This window comes from Juglans microcarpa x Juglans regia, chromosome 2S (genome assembly GCF_004785595.1).
Source record: "Juglans microcarpa x Juglans regia isolate MS1-56 chromosome 2S, Jm3101_v1.0, whole genome shotgun sequence".
In the NCBI taxonomy this organism is placed as follows: Eukaryota; Viridiplantae; Streptophyta; class Magnoliopsida; order Fagales; family Juglandaceae; genus Juglans; species Juglans microcarpa x Juglans regia.
The window spans coordinates 9,317,423-9,340,293 of record NC_054597.1 but is presented as its reverse complement, the minus strand read 5'-3'; the positions used below and the strand labels follow the sequence as shown (position 1 = coordinate 9,340,293).

General features: G+C 36.7%; 3 protein-coding genes across 3 annotated transcripts; 1 reads left to right on the top strand and 2 right to left on the bottom strand.

The window, feature by feature from the left end:
* Window positions 1-4,268: 4,268 nt before the first annotated feature.
* Window positions 4,269-5,630, bottom strand: LOC121253336. The gene is made up of 2 exons (XM_041153367.1): window positions 4,679-5,630; window positions 4,269-4,582 (listed from the first exon to the last, which is right to left on the bottom strand). Exons 1-2 carry the CDS (start codon window positions 5,628-5,630, stop codon window positions 4,269-4,271), a joined length of 1,266 nt encoding a protein of 421 aa, XP_041009301.1.
* Window positions 5,631-7,032: 1,402 nt separating this feature from the next.
* Window positions 7,033-9,266, bottom strand: LOC121252952 (50S ribosomal protein L29, chloroplastic). Its single transcript, XM_041152811.1, has 2 exons — window positions 8,886-9,266; window positions 7,033-7,394 (listed from the first exon to the last, which is right to left on the bottom strand). Exons 1-2 carry the CDS (start codon window positions 9,213-9,215, stop codon window positions 7,221-7,223), a joined length of 504 nt encoding a protein of 167 aa, XP_041008745.1. The 5' UTR covers window positions 9,216-9,266; the 3' UTR covers window positions 7,033-7,220.
* A 1,029-nt stretch (window positions 9,267-10,295) lies between these two features.
* LOC121252949 (ubiquitin carboxyl-terminal hydrolase 4-like) lies at window positions 10,296-20,796 on the top strand. Its single transcript, XM_041152809.1, has 6 exons — window positions 10,296-10,670; window positions 15,176-15,292; window positions 16,191-16,289; window positions 18,411-18,599; window positions 19,004-19,185; window positions 20,003-20,796. The coding sequence occupies exons 1-6, from the start codon at window positions 10,554-10,556 to the stop codon at window positions 20,406-20,408; spliced, it is 1,110 nt and encodes a 369-aa protein (XP_041008743.1). The 5' UTR covers window positions 10,296-10,553; the 3' UTR covers window positions 20,409-20,796.
* The last annotated feature ends 2,075 nt before the right edge of the window (window positions 20,797-22,871 follow it).

The window sequence follows — 22,871 nt, the reverse complement described above, 5'->3', positions numbered from 1 at the left end:
TCGTACTCTTCTACCATGTTGAAACAAAACTTCCAAGCACTGTTACGTTTTTCTTTTCTTTTCTTTTTTCCGAACCTCATATGAAGATAAGTGATTGTATATGTTATGGATGATGTCTGATTGAGAGATGGATCGCCATTATCCAGGTTGGTGCATGAATATCTTTTTTTTTGAAAGAGAATTTCCATTAATAGAATCTCAGAAACAATCCTGAATACAATGGGGAATAAATCCCGTATCAACTGAATTGAAAGAGTTTAACAATGCATCCCTAGCAAGCTGATGAGCCTCTTGATTGCCTTCCCTCCTTACATGTATAACGGACCACTCTTCATAGTTCTTCAGTTGGTTCTTGACATCTACTATGATCATCCCTGTAGCTGACCAGTTCTCGTACTGCTGTTGATTGCTGAAGTAGTTATCTTTGAGTCGCCTTCTAAAATAATCCTTTTAATACCCAGTTGTAACCCAAAGCATAATGCTTCCATTGCTCCCATAGATTCTGCCAGCAAAGGATCAGGGAAGAGGGGTCTACATTTCCTTGCAGTTGCCACTACCCTCCCATTCCAGTCCCTGATTATTAAGCCTAGTCCAATCTTGCATTGAGTTCTGTCAACAGCAGCATCCCAGTTGATTTTATAGATGTTAGCAGGGGGTGGTTTCCAAAGTGAGGTCCTGTGCTGCACTGATGGTTTCTGGCTTGGATCATTGGTAGAATTTTGGATCAAATCATCTAAAATATCCTTAGCTTGTTTAGCTACTGAGTTGGGACACCTGAACTCCTGTTGGAAAATGAAGTGATTTCTCCTCATCCAGACTCTTCTAGCCACCACAGCAAATTCTTCTACCAGTTCCTGACCTCCTGAATTCTCCAGGTCAGTTATGAGGCTCTTTAAAGTTGGTTTTGGGGATGAGCATTTCTGCAACTTCCTCGAGCACTAGTGCCAAACATCCTGGGAAGCTAGACAATTCCATATAGCATGAATGACATTTTCCTCTTCCTTTTGGCAAAACGGGCAGAGAGGATTATCAATAATCTTATTCTTGAAGAGGTTCAGGTTGGTAGGCATTCCCTCATGGCTGGCTCTCCACATGAAAAGTTTGTCAGCAGGTGTGATTTGTAACTTCCACAATCTCGACCAGAACTTCTCAACATTTGAACTACTCGAGGCCAGACCCGTCACAGATTCCATCAGGTCCATATGCAAATGGTAGGCACTCTTCACAGAGAAGATTCCCTTAGCAGTACCTAACCAAATTAGTTTGTCTGGGCTGTTGTTGTAGCTAATAGGGATCTGCTTGATTAGAGAAGCTTCCTCAGGTAAAAAAACATCTTCCACCATACTTATTTTCCATTATTTTGTGCCCGGGTCAATTAAGTCACTAACATAGGCCTCAGGATTCAGAACCCTCACTGGACTCATGATTTTTGAAGATGGAAGATTTGGAACCCACTTTTCCCCCCATATTTTGATAGCTTCACCATTTCCCACTCTCCAACTAGTGCCCCTTTTAACCAGTTCCCTAGCATCCATTATGCTTCTCCAGATGAAGGAAGGCCTGCTGCCTATTTTGGCATGAAAAAAGTCATTGTGGGGATAGTACTTTGCTTTCAGCACTTGAGAAGCAAGAGCTTGAGGGTGATGCAATAGCTTCCACACTTGTTTGTCCAGCATTGCAATGTTAAAACTGTGTAGTTCTCTGAATCCCATACCCCCAACAGCTTTCGATTTTCCCATAGTTTTCCAAGATACCCAATGGATTTTCCTTTCCTCTTCCACTTGACCCCACCAAAAACTTCTCATTACCTTGTTTATGTCTTTTAGAAGGGACCAAGGCAGTTTGAAAACCCCCATGCTGTAAGCTGGCAAGGCCTGCACCACTGCTTTTAGAAAAATTTCTTTTCCAGCTTGAGATAATAATTTGACTCGATAGCTACTCAATCTTTGTCTGACTTTGTCCAGGATAGGCTTGAAGGATTTGTATATTGACCTGCCTATTAGAGATGGGAGGCCAAGATATTGTTCATAAGGAAGGCTTGATGTCACCCCAGCTATGCTCAAAATAATGTCCTGGTTTTCCTTAGGTGTGTTCTTGCTAAACTGTATAGAGGTTTTTTCTTTATTTAAGCATTGGCCAGATGCTTTTTCATAGGTATTTAACAAGAAAATCAGCCTGCTCCATTCAAGGGAGTTTGCTTTACAAAAAAGAAGGCTGTCGTCTGCAAATAGCAGATGATTCAAGTGTAAGCTACCTCTTGCTATGGGAACCCCCGAAATGGCTCTAGAATTTTCTGCTTGGTTGAGCATTGAGCTTAGCACCTCTGCACATATGATAAAAAGGTAGGGAGACAAAGGGTCTCCCTGCCTAATTCCTCTAGTAGGCTTAAAGGATTCTTGAGGGCTGCCATTTAGAAGAATAGAGTATGACACAGTTTCCACACATTTCATCACAAGTCTGATCCAGTTTTCAGCAAAACCCATTTTCCTCATAACTTCTCTTAGGAAGTCCCATTCAATACGATCATACGCTTTGCTCATATCCAGTTTAAGCGCCATGAATCCCTCTTTTCCTTTCAATCTGCTGTTCATAGAGTGTAAGGCCTCAAATGCCACTATGATGTTGTCTGAGATTAGTCTGCCTGGGACAAAGGCAAATTGGGTTGGGGAGATGATATCTTGCAGTATAAACTTTAATCTGTTTGCAATTGCTTTTGAAACAATCTTGTACAAAACATTACAAAGGCTAATTGGACGAAAGTCAAAAACTTTAGAAGGGCAGTTCAGCTTAGGAATAAGAGCTATATGAGTAGAATTAATGGATTCAAAGTGACCATCCAAATTGAGTAAAAATAGGGCAGCTTCACTAACCTCATTTCCAACCGTGCTCCGGGAAGCCATCGGGGCCAGGAGAACTCAGTGAATTCATGCTAAAAAGAGCTTCTTCAACTTCTTGCCTTGTGAACTTTCTGAGCAGCTTTGAATTCATATCAGCTGTGACCATTTTGTTTAAATGTTTTAAGCAACTGGGAATGTCTTCAGGGCTTGAAGTAGTAAAGAGGCCCTTGAAGTAATTCTGAAGTTTTACACTAATCTCCTCCTTTGTAGCTGCTTCTTCCCCATTTTCATCAATAATTTTACTAATGAAATTCCTTTTTCTTCTTTGGGTGGCACATTGATGAAAAAATTTAGTATTTCTGTCCCCTTCCCTCAACCATTTTTGTTTTGCCCTTTGTCTCCATTTGTTGTCTTCTTCTTCAAGTGACTTATGAAGCTCTTGTTTTTTGGCTCTAATTTCCTCTGTTAGGTTGCCAATGTTTGCCTTCTGAAGATCCGAAAGTTGTTGTCTCATGTCTTGAAGTTTTTTCTTTGAGCCAACAGCAGTTGCTTTTCCCCATTTTTTGAGCTTTTCTTTGCATCTGGCCAGCCCTGCAACAGCCAGATCTATTTTGTTTTGAGTCAATCCCCCTCCCTTCCAGGCCTCCTCTACAATTTTGTGACACTCATCTCTGATTGCCCAACAGGCCTCGTATCTAAAAGGCCTTTCCTCTCTGTTTAGAAACTGACCTCTAGATGAGATGGATACAATAATAGGCCTATGATTTGATTGTTGAGCTGCCTCTGTACTCACCTTGGAATCTGAGAACATCTCAATCCATTTAGCATTTGCACACGCCCTATCCAATCTTTCTTTGGTGAATTGGGGGCCCTGTCCGTTATTGCACCATGTGAAGATGTCCCCTGTGTAACCCAAGTCACTTAAGTCATTCAAAACTAGTGATTGTCTAAAAGCTTCCATTTGAGAATAAGGTCTCATTCTCCCTCCAACCTTTTCCCCATTATGAAGAATTTCATTGTAGTCCCCTACACACATCCATGGGACATTATCACTAGGCTTTAGAGCTGACAATAAGTTCCAGCTACTACTTCTCTTCGATGTCAGAGGGTGACCATAGAAGCCTGTCAACAGCCACTCCCCCTTCCTGCCTCTTTGTTTTATCTTGGTGGAGATATGGAATTGGGAGTAAGATGTCAAAGCCACATTCAAGTCCTCTTTCCAAAGTAAAGCCAGGCCACCACTGGCCCCCTTGCTATCCACTACAAAATAATTCTTCATACCTAGCTTCAGTTTCACTTTCTCCATCTTGGACCTGGAACATTTAGTCTCCATTAAGAAGATGAGACTTGGGAACTTTGTCTTCACCAGCAGGTGAAGTTCATGAACTGTCCGGGGGTTCCCAAGCCCCCGGCAGTTCCAACTTATACAATTCATGGGCCTTGGTGGTGCTGCCTAGCAGCCACCACCAGCATGTCATCGTTTGTTTCATTCTCCCAAGGAAGGTTGTTCTTTTTTTTTTTACTAATTCCAGGAGGCCTTTCCTCTTCTAGATCAGTGACAGAGTCCCTCTTCAGAGGGGTTAAAGGGTGGCCCTTTTTAGGATTATCCTGAGAGGCTAAAGAGGGACCCTTAGTAGCTTTGGACAAAACTTCTGTGTGACTGGCCTGAACCATCACTGCTTCTACATGTACCTTCGAAGACTCACAGCTCTTGTCAACCGATATCGAGGTGGTGTCAGTAAGTCCTGAAACTTCTCCCACAGGATCGTTTTTGAAGATTTCCTTTTTAATTAAAAAAGGTCCTGAATGACCTTTTACAGCAGAATACTCCTTTTGTTAACCTTCCTTTAGACTTTCCACTTTCAGTAGGTCAACTAACCCCTTCTGTTGGGCCTCCTTTTTGGGGATAGCAGCAGTATGGGTGTCTGCAGCAGTATCCTGAAACTTAGGGACTTGTTTTTCGTTGACAGGTTGGCCATCCTCCTCTGGCTTATCCTGCTGCCCTTCCTGGTGCTCAAAACTCCGGCCACCTCCTTCGTATCGTTTTGTGGATGTGCTCCCAGCCTTTGGGGGGTTTGCACGAAGCCATGGGCCAAAATCACAGCTTGTCTTTCCATATATTCCTCTAGATCCTTTTGAGCATCCTCCTTCCTTGTGTTTAATGGTGCCGCACTGGAAACAAAAGGATGGGAGGCGTTCATATTTGAAGGGCAACCATACCTGTTTATCATCCAGCTTCAGCAGCCTCCCTCTGCACAAAGGCCTCGTGATGTCGATCTTCACTTTCATACGTAAAAAAGGGCCCCATGCATTACTAGATCCATCATAATCCACCTCAATGACACTCCCTACTCCAGACCCCAGTTTTTGTCCTATCTCATGGGTCATACTCACCAACGGCATGTTATGTATTTGTATCCAGAAAACCTCATAAGAGAATGAAGGACCTTCTTGCACTAGAGTTCCCTCGAGATCCTCCATGCATACCAAGAACCTATCAAAGGTCCAAGGTCTACCCTGAAGAACCTTCTGTTTGTCTTGTTGGAGCTGGAATTCTACTAGGAACTTATTATGCCCCATCTCTTTGAACTGTACCCAACCCACTGTGCTCCATACTTTCGCCATTGTAAATCGGAATGCTTCTTTGTTTACCATTCTCTCATAAATGACTAGTACCATGATACATAGCTTCCCTTTACCCACTTCTCTAGCCACTTCCTCCTGTGGAATCTCCACCTCGGCTCTCTCTTGGTCCGATAATGAGAAGCTTTTCCATAACTCCTCCAGCTCCATCTCCCTTACACCCCACACCCGAAAGTGTAGAGACCAACCAGTGCTCTCGCGCATACTAAACCTCACTCTCTAGGAGGACCTGAGCTCCCGGTTAAGTTTTTAACGAACCAAAATGTTCCCTTGCGAATAATTAGAACACATTGATCATCAGCCAATCGGTGCATGAATATCTGAGTTGGTTGGTAATGAAATAGACATAAAGCTTGGAGATTAAAAAAATGCTGCATGCAAAGCTGGTCACAGGAGTGGAAAATAGAAGGGATCATCTCAGATCTTGAATACATCAGATTATTGGATTTTTTTTAATTGATTTTTAATGTGCTCTATACTGAACCCAGATTTGGAGTAGGTAAGAAAGAAATTTGAATACAGAACACCCAAAATGGATAACAGTTGGGCTTGTTCTGTTTTGTTTTCCCCTCCAAGCTCGTCTTTGATCTTCGGTGGAAACACATACTGATCTGAACGCGATACATATTGCATTTTCTGCTCGGATCTTGATGGTTGAAATCCAATATAGAACCAATAAACTGATTCGAAACATATTTTAGAGGGGTGAAAAAGACAGCATATGTATTCAACCATAGATTAACCGCAAAGTCCATTTTGGATTTCAAACATCTACTTTAATTAGAACCCTCAAAACAAACTGGCAAGATTTCCCATCCACAAGCAAAAATTCGATTCAAGAGTCATCCAATTGACTATAATGGGCATGCATGCTTTTCTAGCCTAGTCAGCACCAGAAAGTAGTGGGAAAGATCAGATGAAGAGAGATACTTGAATAAGAGGCAAATACTACATGGGCAGCAGATCTTGGTCGACCTGTTATATTCTTGTTTCCTAATCTTACATATATAGTTGATGCAAGTAACTTTACCATCTATTTCACACGACATATGATAGGAGGATAAGGGATCCTTCCGTTTAACTTGTCACTCCTAATCACACTTATTATAGGGCACATTTTAAGTGATTACCAATTACGTAGTTGAATGAAAAGAATCACTTAAAATGTACCACAGCAACAAGTGTGACTAAGGATGGCAAATTTTAGGATTAATAGTAGTATTTCTCTTCGAGGATATGTTCTCCATCTTATCAGCTCGTGTTCTCTTATTTCGGAATGGTAATGGTGAGATACAAAATATATCTTGTTCCTCTGCTGGCCAGTCGCAATATATCGATGGCAACTGAGGCAGCTAAAGCCATAAACTGATCAGAAGTTAAACCACTTGGCATTATTGTAAGGGAAAATGCCATTATTGTAAGGGAAAATGCCTCAACAACGATGGGGAAAGGGAACTAAGAAGGTCGAGGCAGTATACAAGGAAGAAGGACTAGGCGGTATACAGGGTAACAGGTCAAGCTTACTTCCCATGATTCCTATGTACCGAACAGATACACAATGAAACTACCCAAATCTCTATATTAAAAAAACACTAAAATTTGAGGGTCGTTGGAGGAAACACATTAGTACATTGTACTGCAAAGAATATGACAATTACACAAAAACTGAAGAGGAAAAGAAAACAAATTGCAACACTCTAACCCATGAAAGGAAATCATATCCCTTGCGATGCTACAAGCTCAAGCAGATTTCTCAGCTTCTGCTGCTGCTTCTTCCTCTTGCAACTTCTTCAAGGACGGAGGCGGTCTGACAACAATGCTTTTCTTCCATTTCCGGTCCAACTTTCTTGACAGCCTCTTGTTAATTCCCTCCTCAATCTCCCTTTCCCGTTTAATAGTAAGCATACGAGCAATCTATTATTGATGCCAGCCTCCATATCAGCACAATACAAAACTTAAAGGTAATTAACAGGCATAGAGTTAAGTCCAGAAAACAACATTTAGAATTTCACAGGTAGGCGCAGAAACCATTCTCTAAGAGGAAAGCTTATTCAATCAAAGCTGCAGCTGAGTTGGATGATCTCAAATTGACAACAACCCCCCTACAAACTAGCATGAAGGAATGCAAGGTAAGTAAAACATACTATTGGGTCTACTGTCACATTAGGTTTCCATACATAAGTGTGAAGGCATGTTTTTTTATCCATTAAAAACATTATACACCTGCTTAAATGTTCAGATTGTAAACACATGACCTTATCTGCAATAGTACATTAAACATTTGCCCACCTGTAAGATATGCATAATTAGAGGACTCATTACACGGCCAGATGACTCACTACCATTCTCTTGGTAATATATTCACATAATACCAATCGCATTCACTAACTAGTCCTCACCTCCCAACGAAATTCCCAATATATACATGTCCACACATGCATGGTCAACTGTTAGGATTTGAACCCATGCCATTAGACTTCACTATGCAAAGATATTATAGAGATCGCATATAAGACCTATCACAGTAATAGTGCATCAATTAAATTGACTGATCCCGCCATGAAGTGGACTAGAGACAGATTCAAACAGAAAATTGAAGCTTTAAGAATAGCCTAATTTAACCTGCAACCGATGACCCACAAAATTTTAAACCTACCTGTGAGTGTTAAAATGTTCATTACAACTATATGAAGCCATAATGCATGGCTAAAGCTTTTTCAGCCAATGCCACAACTCCTTTTGTCTTTCTTTTCACAATGTGAACTAGAAAGATTCAAAAGTAGAATAGTCAAAGTTATCCTATCAAACTTGGGGTTATTACCGGTTACTCACTCCCAAATCCTGCCCCCACAACCTAAATACTGTCGATTAATAACACTCAAACTAACTAAGAATCCAGAACCTACGTAATTGTCTCTTTTTGACATAAAAGAACATTTTCAGCTCATTCATCAGAGCTTAATCTAGGGGATTCCTCCTACATGCCACAAACCATATCATTACTGATATCAAAGTCTCCTAAGATCAGTGAAGTAAAGTAACAAATACCACATTTCCTGCAATATCGAAAGCCAATATCATCTTTCACCAAAAAGCATCAATCTATAATGAGTTGAGTCATCTCGTTCTTGAAAAACAGCATTTTCACCCTGGTGTATGCATCTGATAGTCAGAAGATTACGAAATTCCCATAAAAATCTAATTGCCCATCTCTTCTCAATTAGCGAATTAGTTCATCACTAAAAACATCGATTTACGGGAAACCACACCTATAGAGCCAAAAAGAACCTGATTTTGAAAAAAAAAAAAAAAAAAAAAAAGTTTTAAAATTTCAATAAGTCAAACTCAAACCGAAAAATCCAGTCACCGTTGCGAGGAAATAAGACGGGACGAAAGGGAAAGTACCCTTTTGCGCATGCGACGGAACTCGCTGGACTTGAACTCGTTGCGGGCGGACTTCTGGAGGCGAAGCATGAGGAGCTCTCCCTTGAGGTCGACCACCTCTTCGTTGATTTCTTCCGTGGTCTTGGCCCTAATTTCATTAATTTCCTCCTCTCGCTTCGCCATCATAACTACCGAGGATGAAGGGTTTCGGAACGACGCCGTCTGAGGAGGCACGCGAATGGTGCTAATGTGCTGGATTTTAGCGCCATTGAAGGAGGATTTGAAGATTGGAAAACGGGGTTGCGAAGAGAAGCTGATCGACGAAGAGGAAGCAATTGAGAGGCTCAACATCTTGTTCTCTCTAGCTACGTTCTGTCTGGAGGCTCAACGTCCTGTCTGGATAAGACCGCAATTTATGTTTTTTCCTTCTTCCTATTTTTTTTTTTTTCTTTTTTGCACTTTTTTTTAATTTTAATTTATATAATATTTTATTTTCTTGAGAAAAATACAACAAATTTGAATCATTTTTCCTTTCTCATTTCCAACCTTGATTCGTAGCTCTTTTTCGTTTTTCTTGAGAAATACTTTTTCCTTCTTGTAATCATGTAGTTTAATTTTATATAGTAAGTAGGATTTTGATTTTGCTGTCAAAATCTCTATAAAATCTAATTTTTAAGTTATTTAAGTCCAACTTCTGAAATTAATCATATTAATTCGTAATCATTAAAAATAATTTAAAAATGTGTAACATATCAATTATGGTTCAACATGATAAAACTTAGAATGAATAACATTATAACATGCTTACGCGTGCTTGTATAAAATTGTAATGAAATTACTTAGGGAAATGATATTCCTATCAATATAATTCACGGATAAAGTGTATTAATGATAAAAAATAAATAAATTAATTAACGAGTTCTTGACTATTTTAAAAAAAATTAAAGAGTTTAAAAAGTATTTTGAAAAAAGAAACAAAAAAATTACACTATCAATAACTTTTCTTGGTACATAGATAATGTTAAATGTACACTCTAAATATGCACATTAGTGTAAATAAGTTTTTTTGCTTTCCTTTTTTTAAGTATTTTTTATTTTTTAAATATTTTTAATCATTAAAAAATAAAATATAAATATAAATTTTAAATATTTTTAATCATTAAAAAATAAAATATAAATATAAATTTACTAATAATTACTTCATTAAATATAAATAAAATAAAATAAAATTATTTAAGTAAATAATTTTTAATAAACATATTTAAAATTCATGCTATCTATCATTTTCCAATAAAATATATCAATGGAAATCTGTAATACCTTCAGCATTTTGCGGCGTCGACCGAACAACGATTCAAATATTGCGTGTTTTATCCAATCGTATCTTATCTTATAATTTTTTGTTTATTTCTTTTGAATATGGTCTTTTAATTCATTAAAGTTTTATTTTTTCGTTTTCTCCGTCTCCTCTTTCTCTCTCTCGAAAGTCGAAACCCTCATTTTCCTCTCCGGTCGGAACCAAACAAACACCGTAAGCCATCCTAACTAACTTCCTAAAGAAAACCCTAAAAAGATTCCAACGGATAAACTCTGAATGATTCACCGCAACTCCTGGATGGAGCGAGAATCTTTCATTTGAACCGGGAAGAAGATCTGAGTTCAGAAGTCATTGGTATTTTACGCGCGCTAATGGGTGCTGCGGGCTCCAAGCTCGAGAAGGCTCTTGGCGACCAGTTCCCCGAAGGTGAGCGCTACTTCGGCCTCGAGAATTTCGGCAACACTTGCTATTGTAACAGCGTCTTGCAGGTTTGGTTCTGTTGCGTCCAATTTCTTAATTATTCGATTTTATTCCTTTTTTTCTTGTATTTAAATTTGTTATCGGGGTTTTAATTTCCGATTAATATTTAAATTTGAAGGTATATGAATTGTGTTGTGTGGAAGATGTTATTTGTAGTTAACTGAGCCTCGATTACTTATGCTTAGTGTGGTTTCATAAATAACCTTTTTGATATATTATTAACTTTATTTTGGGAATTTGACTTCTTGTATGTTTGCTTGTGATTGCTTATTTTTGCGATTGTTGGTGTTACATTTGATTGTGGCTGTGTAGCTGAAATCATCAACTAGTCTAGCAAGGGTATGGTTTGTTGAAGTGGTCATAATAGGCGCCAGTATCATATGGCAGTATGGAGGGTCTGGGTCTGAATGTATGCAACAAACGTTTACTTTGGGAAGTTGTAGTGAAAAAGAAAAGACAGAAAGATGCATAAAAAAAAAAAGACAGAAAGAAAAGAAACCTTGAAGTTGTTTCAATCTGTAGGATTAGTATCAAAATGTGTAAATACTTATAAAAGTATCAAAATGTGTAAATATGTGTTTGCTTTATATTTTCTTTTATTTATTTTTTGCTATTTATGTTACTTATCAAAAAAACTCTTTAGCTATTTATTTTGGCTCTCTCGTTCCTGTGATCTTGATTGTTGGCTTGAACTGTGCTTAAGGCACTCACGAAAATTGTCTGAAACACAACCCAAATAAGATGAAAATCATTTGCTTGCACCTTTGGCACCTATGTGGGGTCTTCAATAAGAGAATTTTTTTTTTTATAGGTAATAAGAAATTTTATTCCAAGTAAATAGGCATAGCCAAGTACACAAGAAGTATACAAGTGATTATACCTAAATACAAGCTAAAGTAAAACAAAACTTAAGCAAAACATTACAAGTATTCCCATCCCTTGCAAGGTTCTTCACCCAAAAACTTAAAGAGCTAAAGCAAAAATCCCTAAATTTCCCCATAGTACGTTCACGATCATCGAAACACCTCCCATTTCTCTCTAACCATAAACACCAAAACAAACACAAGGGGATCATCCTCCAAGATTCTGCACTGCCTCCACAACCCACTAAACCATGCCAACTAGCCAACAAATCCACCACTCGCAATTGCATAACCCAAACAATGCCAACCCTTGCAAATATCTTATTCCACAAGCCTGTCACAAACTCACAGTGGAGAAAAAGATGATTAACAGATTCACCATCTTTTTTACACATAAAACACCAATCAATTACAAATAATCCTCTTTTCCTCAAATTATCTACGGTTAAAATTTTCTCAAATGGCACCAGCCAACAAAAGAATGCAACTTTACTAGGAATTTCAATTAGAGAGATATTTTAGCCACAAAGGGATTATACAAAAGTAAACTTACAAACTGACACGGTTTGATGTGATATGTCAAATTATAAAATTACTTATATTGTAAAGTAGATCTAACGAATCACATAAAGTGATGTAAGTTTGTGAGTTTACTTTTGTGTAATCTTTTTGTGGCTGTAGCACTTCTCTATGTTTATTAGTGGTAGTTTCTCTAAGATCTACGTTGTTTTGCCATTTCATGAGTTCTTGAAAGTGTTAATATACGATACAACAAACGTTTACTCAATTTTATTACAAGTAGTAACTTTGTCATTATAAAATTAAGAAATGAAAGGTGACTAAAGATTATGCTTGTCATCCACATAAGTCAATGCACCTTCTTTCTTTAAGCATGGGGTCAGTTTCATGCAATTTAGGACACAAAGCACTGCATTGTTGAGTTGAGTCCACTATTCTATTTTATTTTATCTTATATTCTAAACAATATACCTTATTGTATTCACTTTGTACTTCACTTTCATTATGCAGACTGTTAAGAACATAATACAAATAATTAAATTTATCTTTTCCCATCAGCTTAAACTTTTAGGACAAGTGGTGATTTCACATGATATCAGAGTGGAGGTCCTGAGTTTGAACCCTAACTCTACACTCTACTCCGTTTAATCAAATATTTCACATGTTGGGTCACCCATTAAGGATGAGTCTAGCCCATGCGTGAGGGGGAGTGTTAAAAATATAATATAAATAATTAAATCTACATCTTCTCATCAGTTTAAGTTTTTGAGACAAGTGGTGATTTCACACAGACCATATCTAAATTTTTTTCTCAAGTTAAACTAACTTATGCAAGGAATAATTATACAATGTGTGATAGCTTTGCACTTCCAAGATGGAGCTAATGAGTCAGTTAAAGGGCGGTTGCCGAACATTACATGAATTGGAATGCTTATACTCTTATGGTGTTCTACATGCCACAATTTTTTCATATATGTTTTATGCGCAATATCAATGACTTTAATATTACTTTGTTGTCTACGTTAATTTTTTTTTTTTTTTATAATTAATAAGAGAATTTTATTATCAAGAATAAGCATAGCCCAAGTATACATAGAGTAGACAAGAGAAAACACCTAAATACACACTAGAAGCTGAAAACGACTAAAGCAATCAAGAAGATTATCTCCATTCAATACAAGAGCCTTAGCCCAAAATCTCAAGGTACTAAAGAGAAACTCCTTAAATTCTCCCATCAAGCGTTCTCTATCTTCAAAGCACCGCCCATTCCTCTCTAGTAGTAGTGTAATTGGTCCGGTCCGGGATCACGAACCGAAAATTTCAGTCCATCTTTTTTCCAGACCGGACCGATTACCTCAAGGACTAAGCTGGACCGTTAGCTATCAGTCCAATTCAGTCTATATGACCTAGGAACATTTTTTTTCTTCTTTTCTTTTTTTAGAAGATAAATTAATACAAAAAATTAATTAAATTAATAAAATCAAGATTAAGTGAGCTCTTTAATATGGATTATGTAACTAACTTTTTTTTTTTATTAGTAATCAAGAAATTTTATTCATAAGAATAGACAAAGCCCAAGTACACAAGGAGTATACATGAGAATTACCTAACTAGGTTTACAATTGATAATAGAAAGTCATGGACATTTAGTTCCTTACAAACAATGGCCCCCACCCATGAAAACAATGTTTTAAAGAAAAAAACTTTCAGCTCCTCCATTGTTCTCTCATGGTTTTCGTTCGAAGCTTCTATCATTTTGCTCCCTCCAAATACACCAACACAGACATATAGGGACCGTTTTCCAAATTGTTGCAACTTGTGAGTTATCTCGGAGACCTCTCCAGCTGGCTAGAAAATCCACCAATCTAAGGGGCATGACCCATGATAATCCAAGTCCTGTAAAAAAATGAGCCCACATGGTCCTGGCCACCTCGCAATGTAGGAACAAATGGTCGACTGATTCACCATCTTTCTTACACTTGCAACACCAGTCCAACACCATTACCCGGCATTTGCTTAGGTTATCTATGGTGAAACTTTTGCCCAATGCTGTTGTCTAAACAGAAAAAGTTGCTTTTGAAGGAACTTTCATCTGCCAAATACTCATTAAAAAAATAATTAATTATAATTATATTTATAATGTTAATAGTTACTAAGTTAGTACTTTAGTAGAGTATTATCTACATATAATAACATATATTATCATATGATTTATTAGTTATTTGATAGCATATATTATTTTACATTTTATATGATCAATGGTGATAGATTAGAGAAAATTACATAATTAACTTATACAACTACTATATAAATAATATATTATATATTTAAAAAATTTATATGCAAGTGATTTGGTCGGTTTCGGTCCAAAAAAACCAAACCTAGGGACAGGACAGGACCGAAAACTGAATTTTGGAGACACCATGGACCGAGACCGAGTAGGGATGAATTCGGTTCGGTCCGGTCCGGTCCAGTCGGTTTTTCTAGTTCGGACTGAAAAAATTTTATCCTTACTCTCCAACTATAAGCACCACATCAAGCACGAAGGAATCATCTTCCATATAGCAGCAATCGTTGTCTCCCCCTCAAAACCTTTCCAACACGCAAATAGATCCACCACTTGCTTAGGCATCACCCAAGCAATACCCGTCCTACCAAAAATCTCATTCCACAAAGTCTTAGCCACCTCACAATGAAGAAAAAGATGGTTAACAGATTCACCATTAAAAAAAATTAAGTTCATTTTTTCATTTTCCCATTTTTTAAATTCTGCCAGTTTCCAAATTTATATCCTTATTGATATTTCTTTTAACATATCTGTCTATATAATCCTGCTTTTGGACCTTTATATAGTTATTTATATAATTAAATTATTAGTACATTTTAATATCCTTGGAAGTTTCGCACCCAACTGCTTTCAAGTAGATATTCCAATTGTATTTACGCTTATCCAAGGTGGTCAACAGGCAATATGAATGGTGTCATATAGACTTGGTGAATACTTCCTATTGACATATGACATGTTACTGTTAATGATGGGTGGATGGAGAACTTCAATTATTTTTTATGGTCATTTTGTGATGGTACTCCAAAAATGTCATCCTTTTTTTTGTTCTTGTTTGAGCACGCAGGCACTTTATTTTTGCGTCCCATTTCGCGAGCAACTGCTAGAGTATTATGCAAATAACAAAAACATTGGTGATGCAGAAGAAAATCTGTTAACATGCTTAGCAGACCTATTTACGCAGGTAAATATCTAGCTCCTGCACACACACTCATGCACAGTAGATATATGGATATAAAAAGGTATGGTTTTGGGATTGTACGACATTTATCTGTCCTTGTGTGTGACTTTAGCAATAAACCAGTCTAGAGCATTGTTTCTTGAGAATGGTCCAAGAAGTCTCCAATATGTATTGTTTGAAATAGTTGGTTGCAAGACCAATAACTAGTTGGTTTCTTTATGACTTTATATGAATAAATTATCTATAGGCCTGGCTCAGTTTAAATAGTAAGTCATCAATAACGATAGACTGACATCACGATTGAGGAATCTTTATTGTGTTTGCTTCAAATATTGCGATTTCTTCCAATTTTTTCAGCTTTTGGATATCCACTTCTACCCTAATTGTATTATTTGTTACTGGACTGATGATTTAGAGAGATTAAAGAATATATTCTTCCTATCTTATTTTTGGGTAGACAATCCATCTGTAGATTAGTTCTGCTACATCAGGCACTGTTTGTATATATACTTATACTTCATTGGAAGGTTTTACTGTTGAATCTTTCCTCCTTTTGCTATAGTCTAGCATCTCCTTCATTGTAATATCTATATTTGTAGAACAGATTCCAATGGATTCTTCTGGGTTATCACTCTATGGTTTTTGCATGATCATGCATTTGTTAGGTATTTTTGTTTCTCATTTTTTTAATCTCAACTGCAGTTTAGGAATCCTTGGTCTCTCTCTCTCTCTCTGTGGCTTCTCTGGTTCTATTAGAATCTTATCCCCCTCTCCCTGTGCAAAACAGGAGTCTCTCTATTAATGCTATGGCATAAATATATATATATATATATATATATTTACTTGTTAATATTTCTGGCCATGATAGTGGGGGCATTAGTTCATTTGTCCCTTTGTGTAGATAAGTTCGCAGAAGAAGAAAACAGGTGTCATTGCTCCAAAGCGTTTTGTACAGAGACTGAAGAAACAAAATGAGCTTTTCCGTAGCTACATGCACCAGGTATGCATATAATTGTACTTTTTTTTTTCTTTGAGTATGTATAATATAGTACTTCTGTGATACCGCATATTGATTGAGTATAGGTGGTGAATGAGATCCCATATTGTTTAGAACAGAGAAGTTCTTGCTCTTTATAGTGATTCCAAAGGGCTTCAATTGAATCATTGACTAGCCCATTTGGGGTATGAGCCCAGATGTGGTTTAAACCTTCCTTGGGTTACAACTTTTGACTGTCAGGCAGAATTAGCTTTGGCTGGGGGAATGAAAGTTAACAAAATTTAGTATTTCGTTGACTTAAGAAAATTACAGGATTTCTTGCCGAGGGCCTGTGCGCCCCTAGAATTAGTCAGGACGTTGTTCCCAAATACCCGGTGCCAATAAAAAATAAAAAAAATTACAGGAATTTGAGATTTGTTTTCAACCAACTATGACCGAAATAAGTAGAGTAGTGATAAAAAATGTCATTACTTGTTGAGTGCTCGAGGATTGGCTTTGTGAAAATGGATGGGTGCTGTTTGTGCGACTATGCTGGGGATTGTCATTGATACATCAAACTACTTTATCTTGTTCAAAAGGAAGTGCCTTTGATGCTTCATTCACATTGCTAGGTTATCTCTCTCCTATTCCATGCCAAAACAAATGTTGGCTAGACGTTTACACAAGTGATCTCCCTCCTATTGACAGGGTTTTTTTTTTTCTGTTATAGAAATGGAAGGATGAATGCGCCCACACACACACACACACACATGCATACACACATACGCATATGAACATGCACATACTTCACTAAATCCGGAGTGTGGAGCGTTTCTAATGATGTCTACTCTCTCTCTTTTTAATTTCAAGTACTTATAAAACAAAGTTTCTGGAGAGCAGTTTGGACAAGTTTGAGTTTTTTTGTATATAGAGCATTCCTTAGGGATAATAGTGTTTGATTTGGTGGGAACGTAAGGCCCGAACCTTTGTAGATTGTGAGAGGACAATATCAGAATTAACAGCCATTGTTTTCAACTCTTTATATTTGTATGGTGGCACACAATAGCTTCCATTCCTGTAGCTTTCTAGATTTCTTGGAATTGTTTTCTTCTTCTTTATCACCTTGTTGAGTGTTTCCTATTGTATATGCCCTATGTATTTGGGTTGTGCCCCTCTGCACTTTGAATAAATGTCCTTAATTATAAATAAAAAATAAAAAATAGTGTATGCTTGGTGGTGCCCTGTTACTGGAATGACAGGTATATAGTTGGATTTTCAGCTTTCAGATCTTGATTTAGAATAGTTGCAATCTAATATTAATTGGACTGTGAGGTTCAGATAGCCAATTGAGGATGTGGCAAATATAGAATTTTAAGTATATTTTGGTTGTACACTGGGATTGGGATCCATCGTGTGTACTTCATAAAGGCTGACGTTCCTTGAATTTCGCACAAATTTTAGAGAATGGAGAACAGCCTTATTTTCTATTATTTGTTATCAAATAGAAGAATAGTCCTCATTGCCACCTTCCCAAAACCCATTAACACACTAACTTCATACATTGACCCAGAATACCATTTGGCTTCAAAGGCTGACTGTGTACATACTTTGAATGGTGCAAAATGCAAGAGTAGGCGAAGTGATTATGAATCTTTGCATAAATCTAATCTATCTCACAAACTTATAAATGGTAAATACTTTCCATTTAATAAGTGCTAGAAACTTGCCGTTGTTAAACCAAATAATTGGCAGCCATGTGCAGAAGCATGATTGTAGATGTTGCATACTGGCAAATACTATTATCATAAAGTAATTATAAAAAATAAAAAAAAAACTATTATCATAAAGCAAGTTTCTGCCTACCAGATACTCAAAATGGCATTCGGGGCTTCCATAGATGTTTTTCCTATGTAAAGGTTTGAGAATGTAGTCTTGTATAGGCATTTTTAGTTATAATACATTTTTACATTTTAAGCTTCAAGATGATGCTTAATAAATGACAATAAACAATATTTCAGAACTAGATGTTCCCTTTTCTTTAACTGTATCTTGATTGATGTTCTCCCATTTTTTCTGGTCTAATACAAAATTTATTGGATCAAGTATATCATCCTTTATACAGACACATTTTCTCATTTTTTGTAGGATGCCCATGAATTTCTGAATTTTTTGCTGAATGAGCTCGTTGACATATTGGAGAAAGAGGCCCAAGCTGCAAAAAGTGATCCGGAAAGATTGTCACCTTCTGATAAAGCTGCAAATGGGCCAAAAAATGTTCAGGCTAATGGTCCTCAAAAAGACCCTCTAGTTACCTGGGTGCACAAAAATTTTCAGGTGACTTTGCTCTGCCATTTCATATATATATATATATATATATATAAATATGTATATATGTATGTATGTATGTATGATATTGAATTGATCATCAACTCATGCAAACAATAGGCCGGGATTCACTGTTTTTTGAATTGGTCTAATTCTTTATATCTATGCGTTCTCTTTCCCTGTTATACCGTAAATGTACTCCCCCTACCCTCTCTGAAGGAAGGGAAAAAAAAAAAAAAAATAGAGTAGGACGTTGATGTGTCTCTGCTGATGTATTTCAGTAACAGAATTTTAGTTCCCCTTAATACATTGTTTGGCAGTGATGATGTAGATGCTTTTTGTTCCTGCCCCTTGTAAGATTCTCTTAATATTTTTTGTAGATTCTCATAATATATTTTGGCTGTTTGAATCAGGGAATACTCACCAATGAAACAAGGTGCCTGAGATGTGAGACAGTGACAGCAAGGGATGAAACATTCTTTGACTTGAGCCTTGATATTGAACAGAATAGTTCAATTACAAGCTGTTTGAAAAACTTCAGCTCAACAGAGACATTGAATGCAGAGGACAAATTTTTTTGTGACAAATGCTGTAGGTGGGTAGCTTTTATGCATAAAAGCTCAATTTTACCTATAAAAAAATCTCCATTTCTTCTTATTAGTTATACAATATTAGCTTTGAATACATGTGATATGGAGAATTTTGAATTAGAGTTTTATCATACTATTGTATATTTCAGCTGCTATTCAGCTAGTCACCGAGTGATTGCTTAAGTCTTAGCTCGGTGATGATTGTAGAAGTGATTATATGTGCACCCAATGCTGAAGCACACTCCAAAATGGAATAGCCATCATTATAAAAAAAAGGTTCTATTGATTAGATTTTATGGTATGTGCACATTAATAGTTTTGTATTGACTGTTTATTTATTGCAGTGTCAATAAATTGATCAGTTTCACGAGATTGTTTCACGGGCAAAGAAAGAGACAGATTTTTGTTTTGATAAGTTGAAAATAATGAATCTTTCTTTTTCTGTTACAAATATATCCCCACTGCCACCTCAAAGCTTCGTCTCTTCTATATGCAAAACCATCATCCACTTGCTTCTCTGGGTGGGTGATATAGGAAGATTATATTGGCATATATGGTAATGCATTCTTTGATGACTGTATTATGTAGTGCTTTGTGCATTCCAACTGCTATGTCCTGTGCAGCCACCCACTAGTTCTTCTTGGATTAATTATTTACCATATTGAGCAATGCTCTACCCTTTTACACTACACAGCTTCTACAGGTTTTTTTTTGCAGGAAAAGAGAGGTCTGCCAAAAGAGCTAAGAAACATTGTATTTCCATTCTTTATATTTTAGTCTTGTCCAGTGGTAACTGAAAATGGACCTCATTATCACATGCAGTTTGCAAGAAGCACAGAAGAGGATGAAGATAAAGAAGCCACCTCACATATTAGTCATCCATCTGAAGCGTTTTAAATACATTGAGCAGCTGGGTCGCTACAAGAAGCTGTCTTACCGGGTTGTCTTCCCACTTGAGCTGAAGCTGAGCAACACGATGGAAGATGCAGATTCTGAGTATTCCCTGTTTGCAGTAGTTGTCCATGTTGGAAGTGGGCCCAACCATGGGCACTATGTCAGCCTTGTGAAAAGCCATAACCATTGGTTATTTTTTGATGATGAAAATGTGGAGATGATTGATGAGTCTGTTGTGCAGACATTCTTCGGGTCAGCCCAGGAATATTCAAGTAACACGGATCATGGGTACATTTTATTCTATGAGAGTCTGGGAAATGGTAACAAGAGTTAAGTAGAGGGGCGTTGAATTTACCAAAGGTTAGATATTTTAATTATTTGGACTCATTTTTCTTCCTTTTTGTTCTCTTTTTTTTTTTTTTCCTGTTCCCCGCTTTTTCAACCTATGGGAAGGAGATATCAAATATCAATGAGATGTTATGGATTATGAAAAAAATATATACTTAGGTGGTTGCCATGTACAGTGGATGGTGGAAGCACACTGTCCTTTTGGTGGTTTTTTCACAATAAGAAGAAAAGAGCAGTGTATATGATGTGAGAGAACTTGACAGAGAAAAGTTTGTATTCTTCATGATTGAGATCGCGTTTAATCATCATCATAGAAATGCAATGCGATTGGAACTGCTCGCAACTGTTATGTAACATTGTTCACTTTTATTTTCCCTTTCATGAGTTTTGTGCATTTGAGTTTAGGTTAGGGGTGTGGGGGGCGTCGGGGGCGATCACCCATTTTTTGTTAGATCGGGGCCATGTGTGATCACAATGAGATAAATCTTACAATTCAGTTTATGTTCAAGCTGAATCAGGAAGGGAAAGGAATAGAAGAATACATGGGAAGGAATTTAGGAGTACTGCCTGTGAAAAGATCTTTTGGTGTGAATGTATTTGGATGCTTTAGCCCTATTTACTTCAATCAATTTTATCATGTTTTGATGCTTTAGCCTAAGTCAATATATTTGGATGAGAAATGATAGTTGCAGTCGTGAGTGTGCAAGCGTCGCATAATCACTTTGAAAAAAGTGAATATATATAGGATCTACATGAATAAAAATTAATTTTTTTATTAGTGGATCTTATTCTTTTTCAAAGTGACTGCATGGCATTTGCGTACTGCGACTGCATATAGTGCTGATTTTGTCCCCATTGATTTGCTTTGGTTACTTCATAATTCATATTAGCGCTGCTGTATTATAAGATTTGAGTTATTCTTCAAGGAAGTTTTATATTATAAACTTCCGTGTAACAAATCTTGCCATTTTATTTAAAATTTTTCTAAGGTTGGGTGGATGGAATTGTTGAGTTTTCCATTCATGCAAAAATAATATTAGCAAAGCCAAAAAAAATAAATAATGAAAAAACGTTGACAATACCGGTCCTAAATTTTACCAGAGAATGAACCAGAGCCTTTGATTTTACGTTGCTGTAGGCCTGTAAATGTGTAATGTGTATATCCGAAAATGCTTCCAGATTGATCAGATAATCATCATCAAAATTAGAACATCATAAAATGGTATATAATGAAGTATATTGGAATATACCAGCAAACTCCATCCTGTTTTAAACACTGGAAATTACATTCCCAGTCTGGAGATTAAGGACTTACTAGAACAACAATGGAATTAGAAGTACAATCTGTGTGTGCGTGGAAGGTTTGATTGCTTTGTGTGTTTATTTTTTTTTAAAGACGATGTTTACTTCTTAAAGATATCTTATAAAAGTAAAATTTATACATTAATGTAACTACTATCGTATATCAGAGAAAACTCTTCACTCTATAGTAGATCGACGATTTTTATATGCAAACCTAAACGTTTTATTAAAAATGCAATATTTAAAAATTTTGGTTTCTCACACTCGGATTGTAACGCCACTTCCCGGGAAGTCCGAAAAGTTAACTCTTATAACCTAAAACCATCTTCCATAACATATTTATATACTCCAAATTTTTCATAAAATGCAAATTCATTTATTCAACCCAAATATATATGTTCTTTCACTGGGACACCATATAAAAAACCTCAATGAAATAAATTAAAACTCCACAAAGACTAGGAAATATACATGATTCAAAGTATCAAAATAACATAAAATCATAAACTTACTAAATAAGACTCTCGTAAATAACTCTACCCCTTTGGCACATATTCCTCTACGATCATCAAACCTTGTTAATATTTCCTACTTTTGACTTCCAGTTGAGATATCAAAATTATCTAAAAAATATTATAAAGATAAAGAGTGAGTTATCGACAATTTAGTAAACAGAGAACATATACTACTATGTAAACATAAGCATTTACAGACTTCAGAATACATAATCAGAATATTTTCTTTCAAAATGCGAAATCAAAACATGTCAAAAATATCATAGCGAGAACTTTCATAAACCTTCATATTCAAAAATAAAATCATTTGGCATATCAAAAATCTGAAACCTCATCTTCATCATATCAAAGCATCACATCGAGACAGATACCATGTTTAACCCTCGTTGTAGGGTTATAAATCACTATTATCACCCGTAGATGGGTCGTATATCATGTTTAACACCCTTGATAGGGTTATAAATCACAATAATAATCTATGGAATGGTCGTATGCCACTATTATCACCCGTGACTGTGCCGTATGTCACTATTATCACCCGTAACTGGGTCATATGCCACTATTATCACCTGTGGCTGGGCCGTATGCTACTATTATCACGCATGGCGTGGCCGTATGCCATTATTATCACC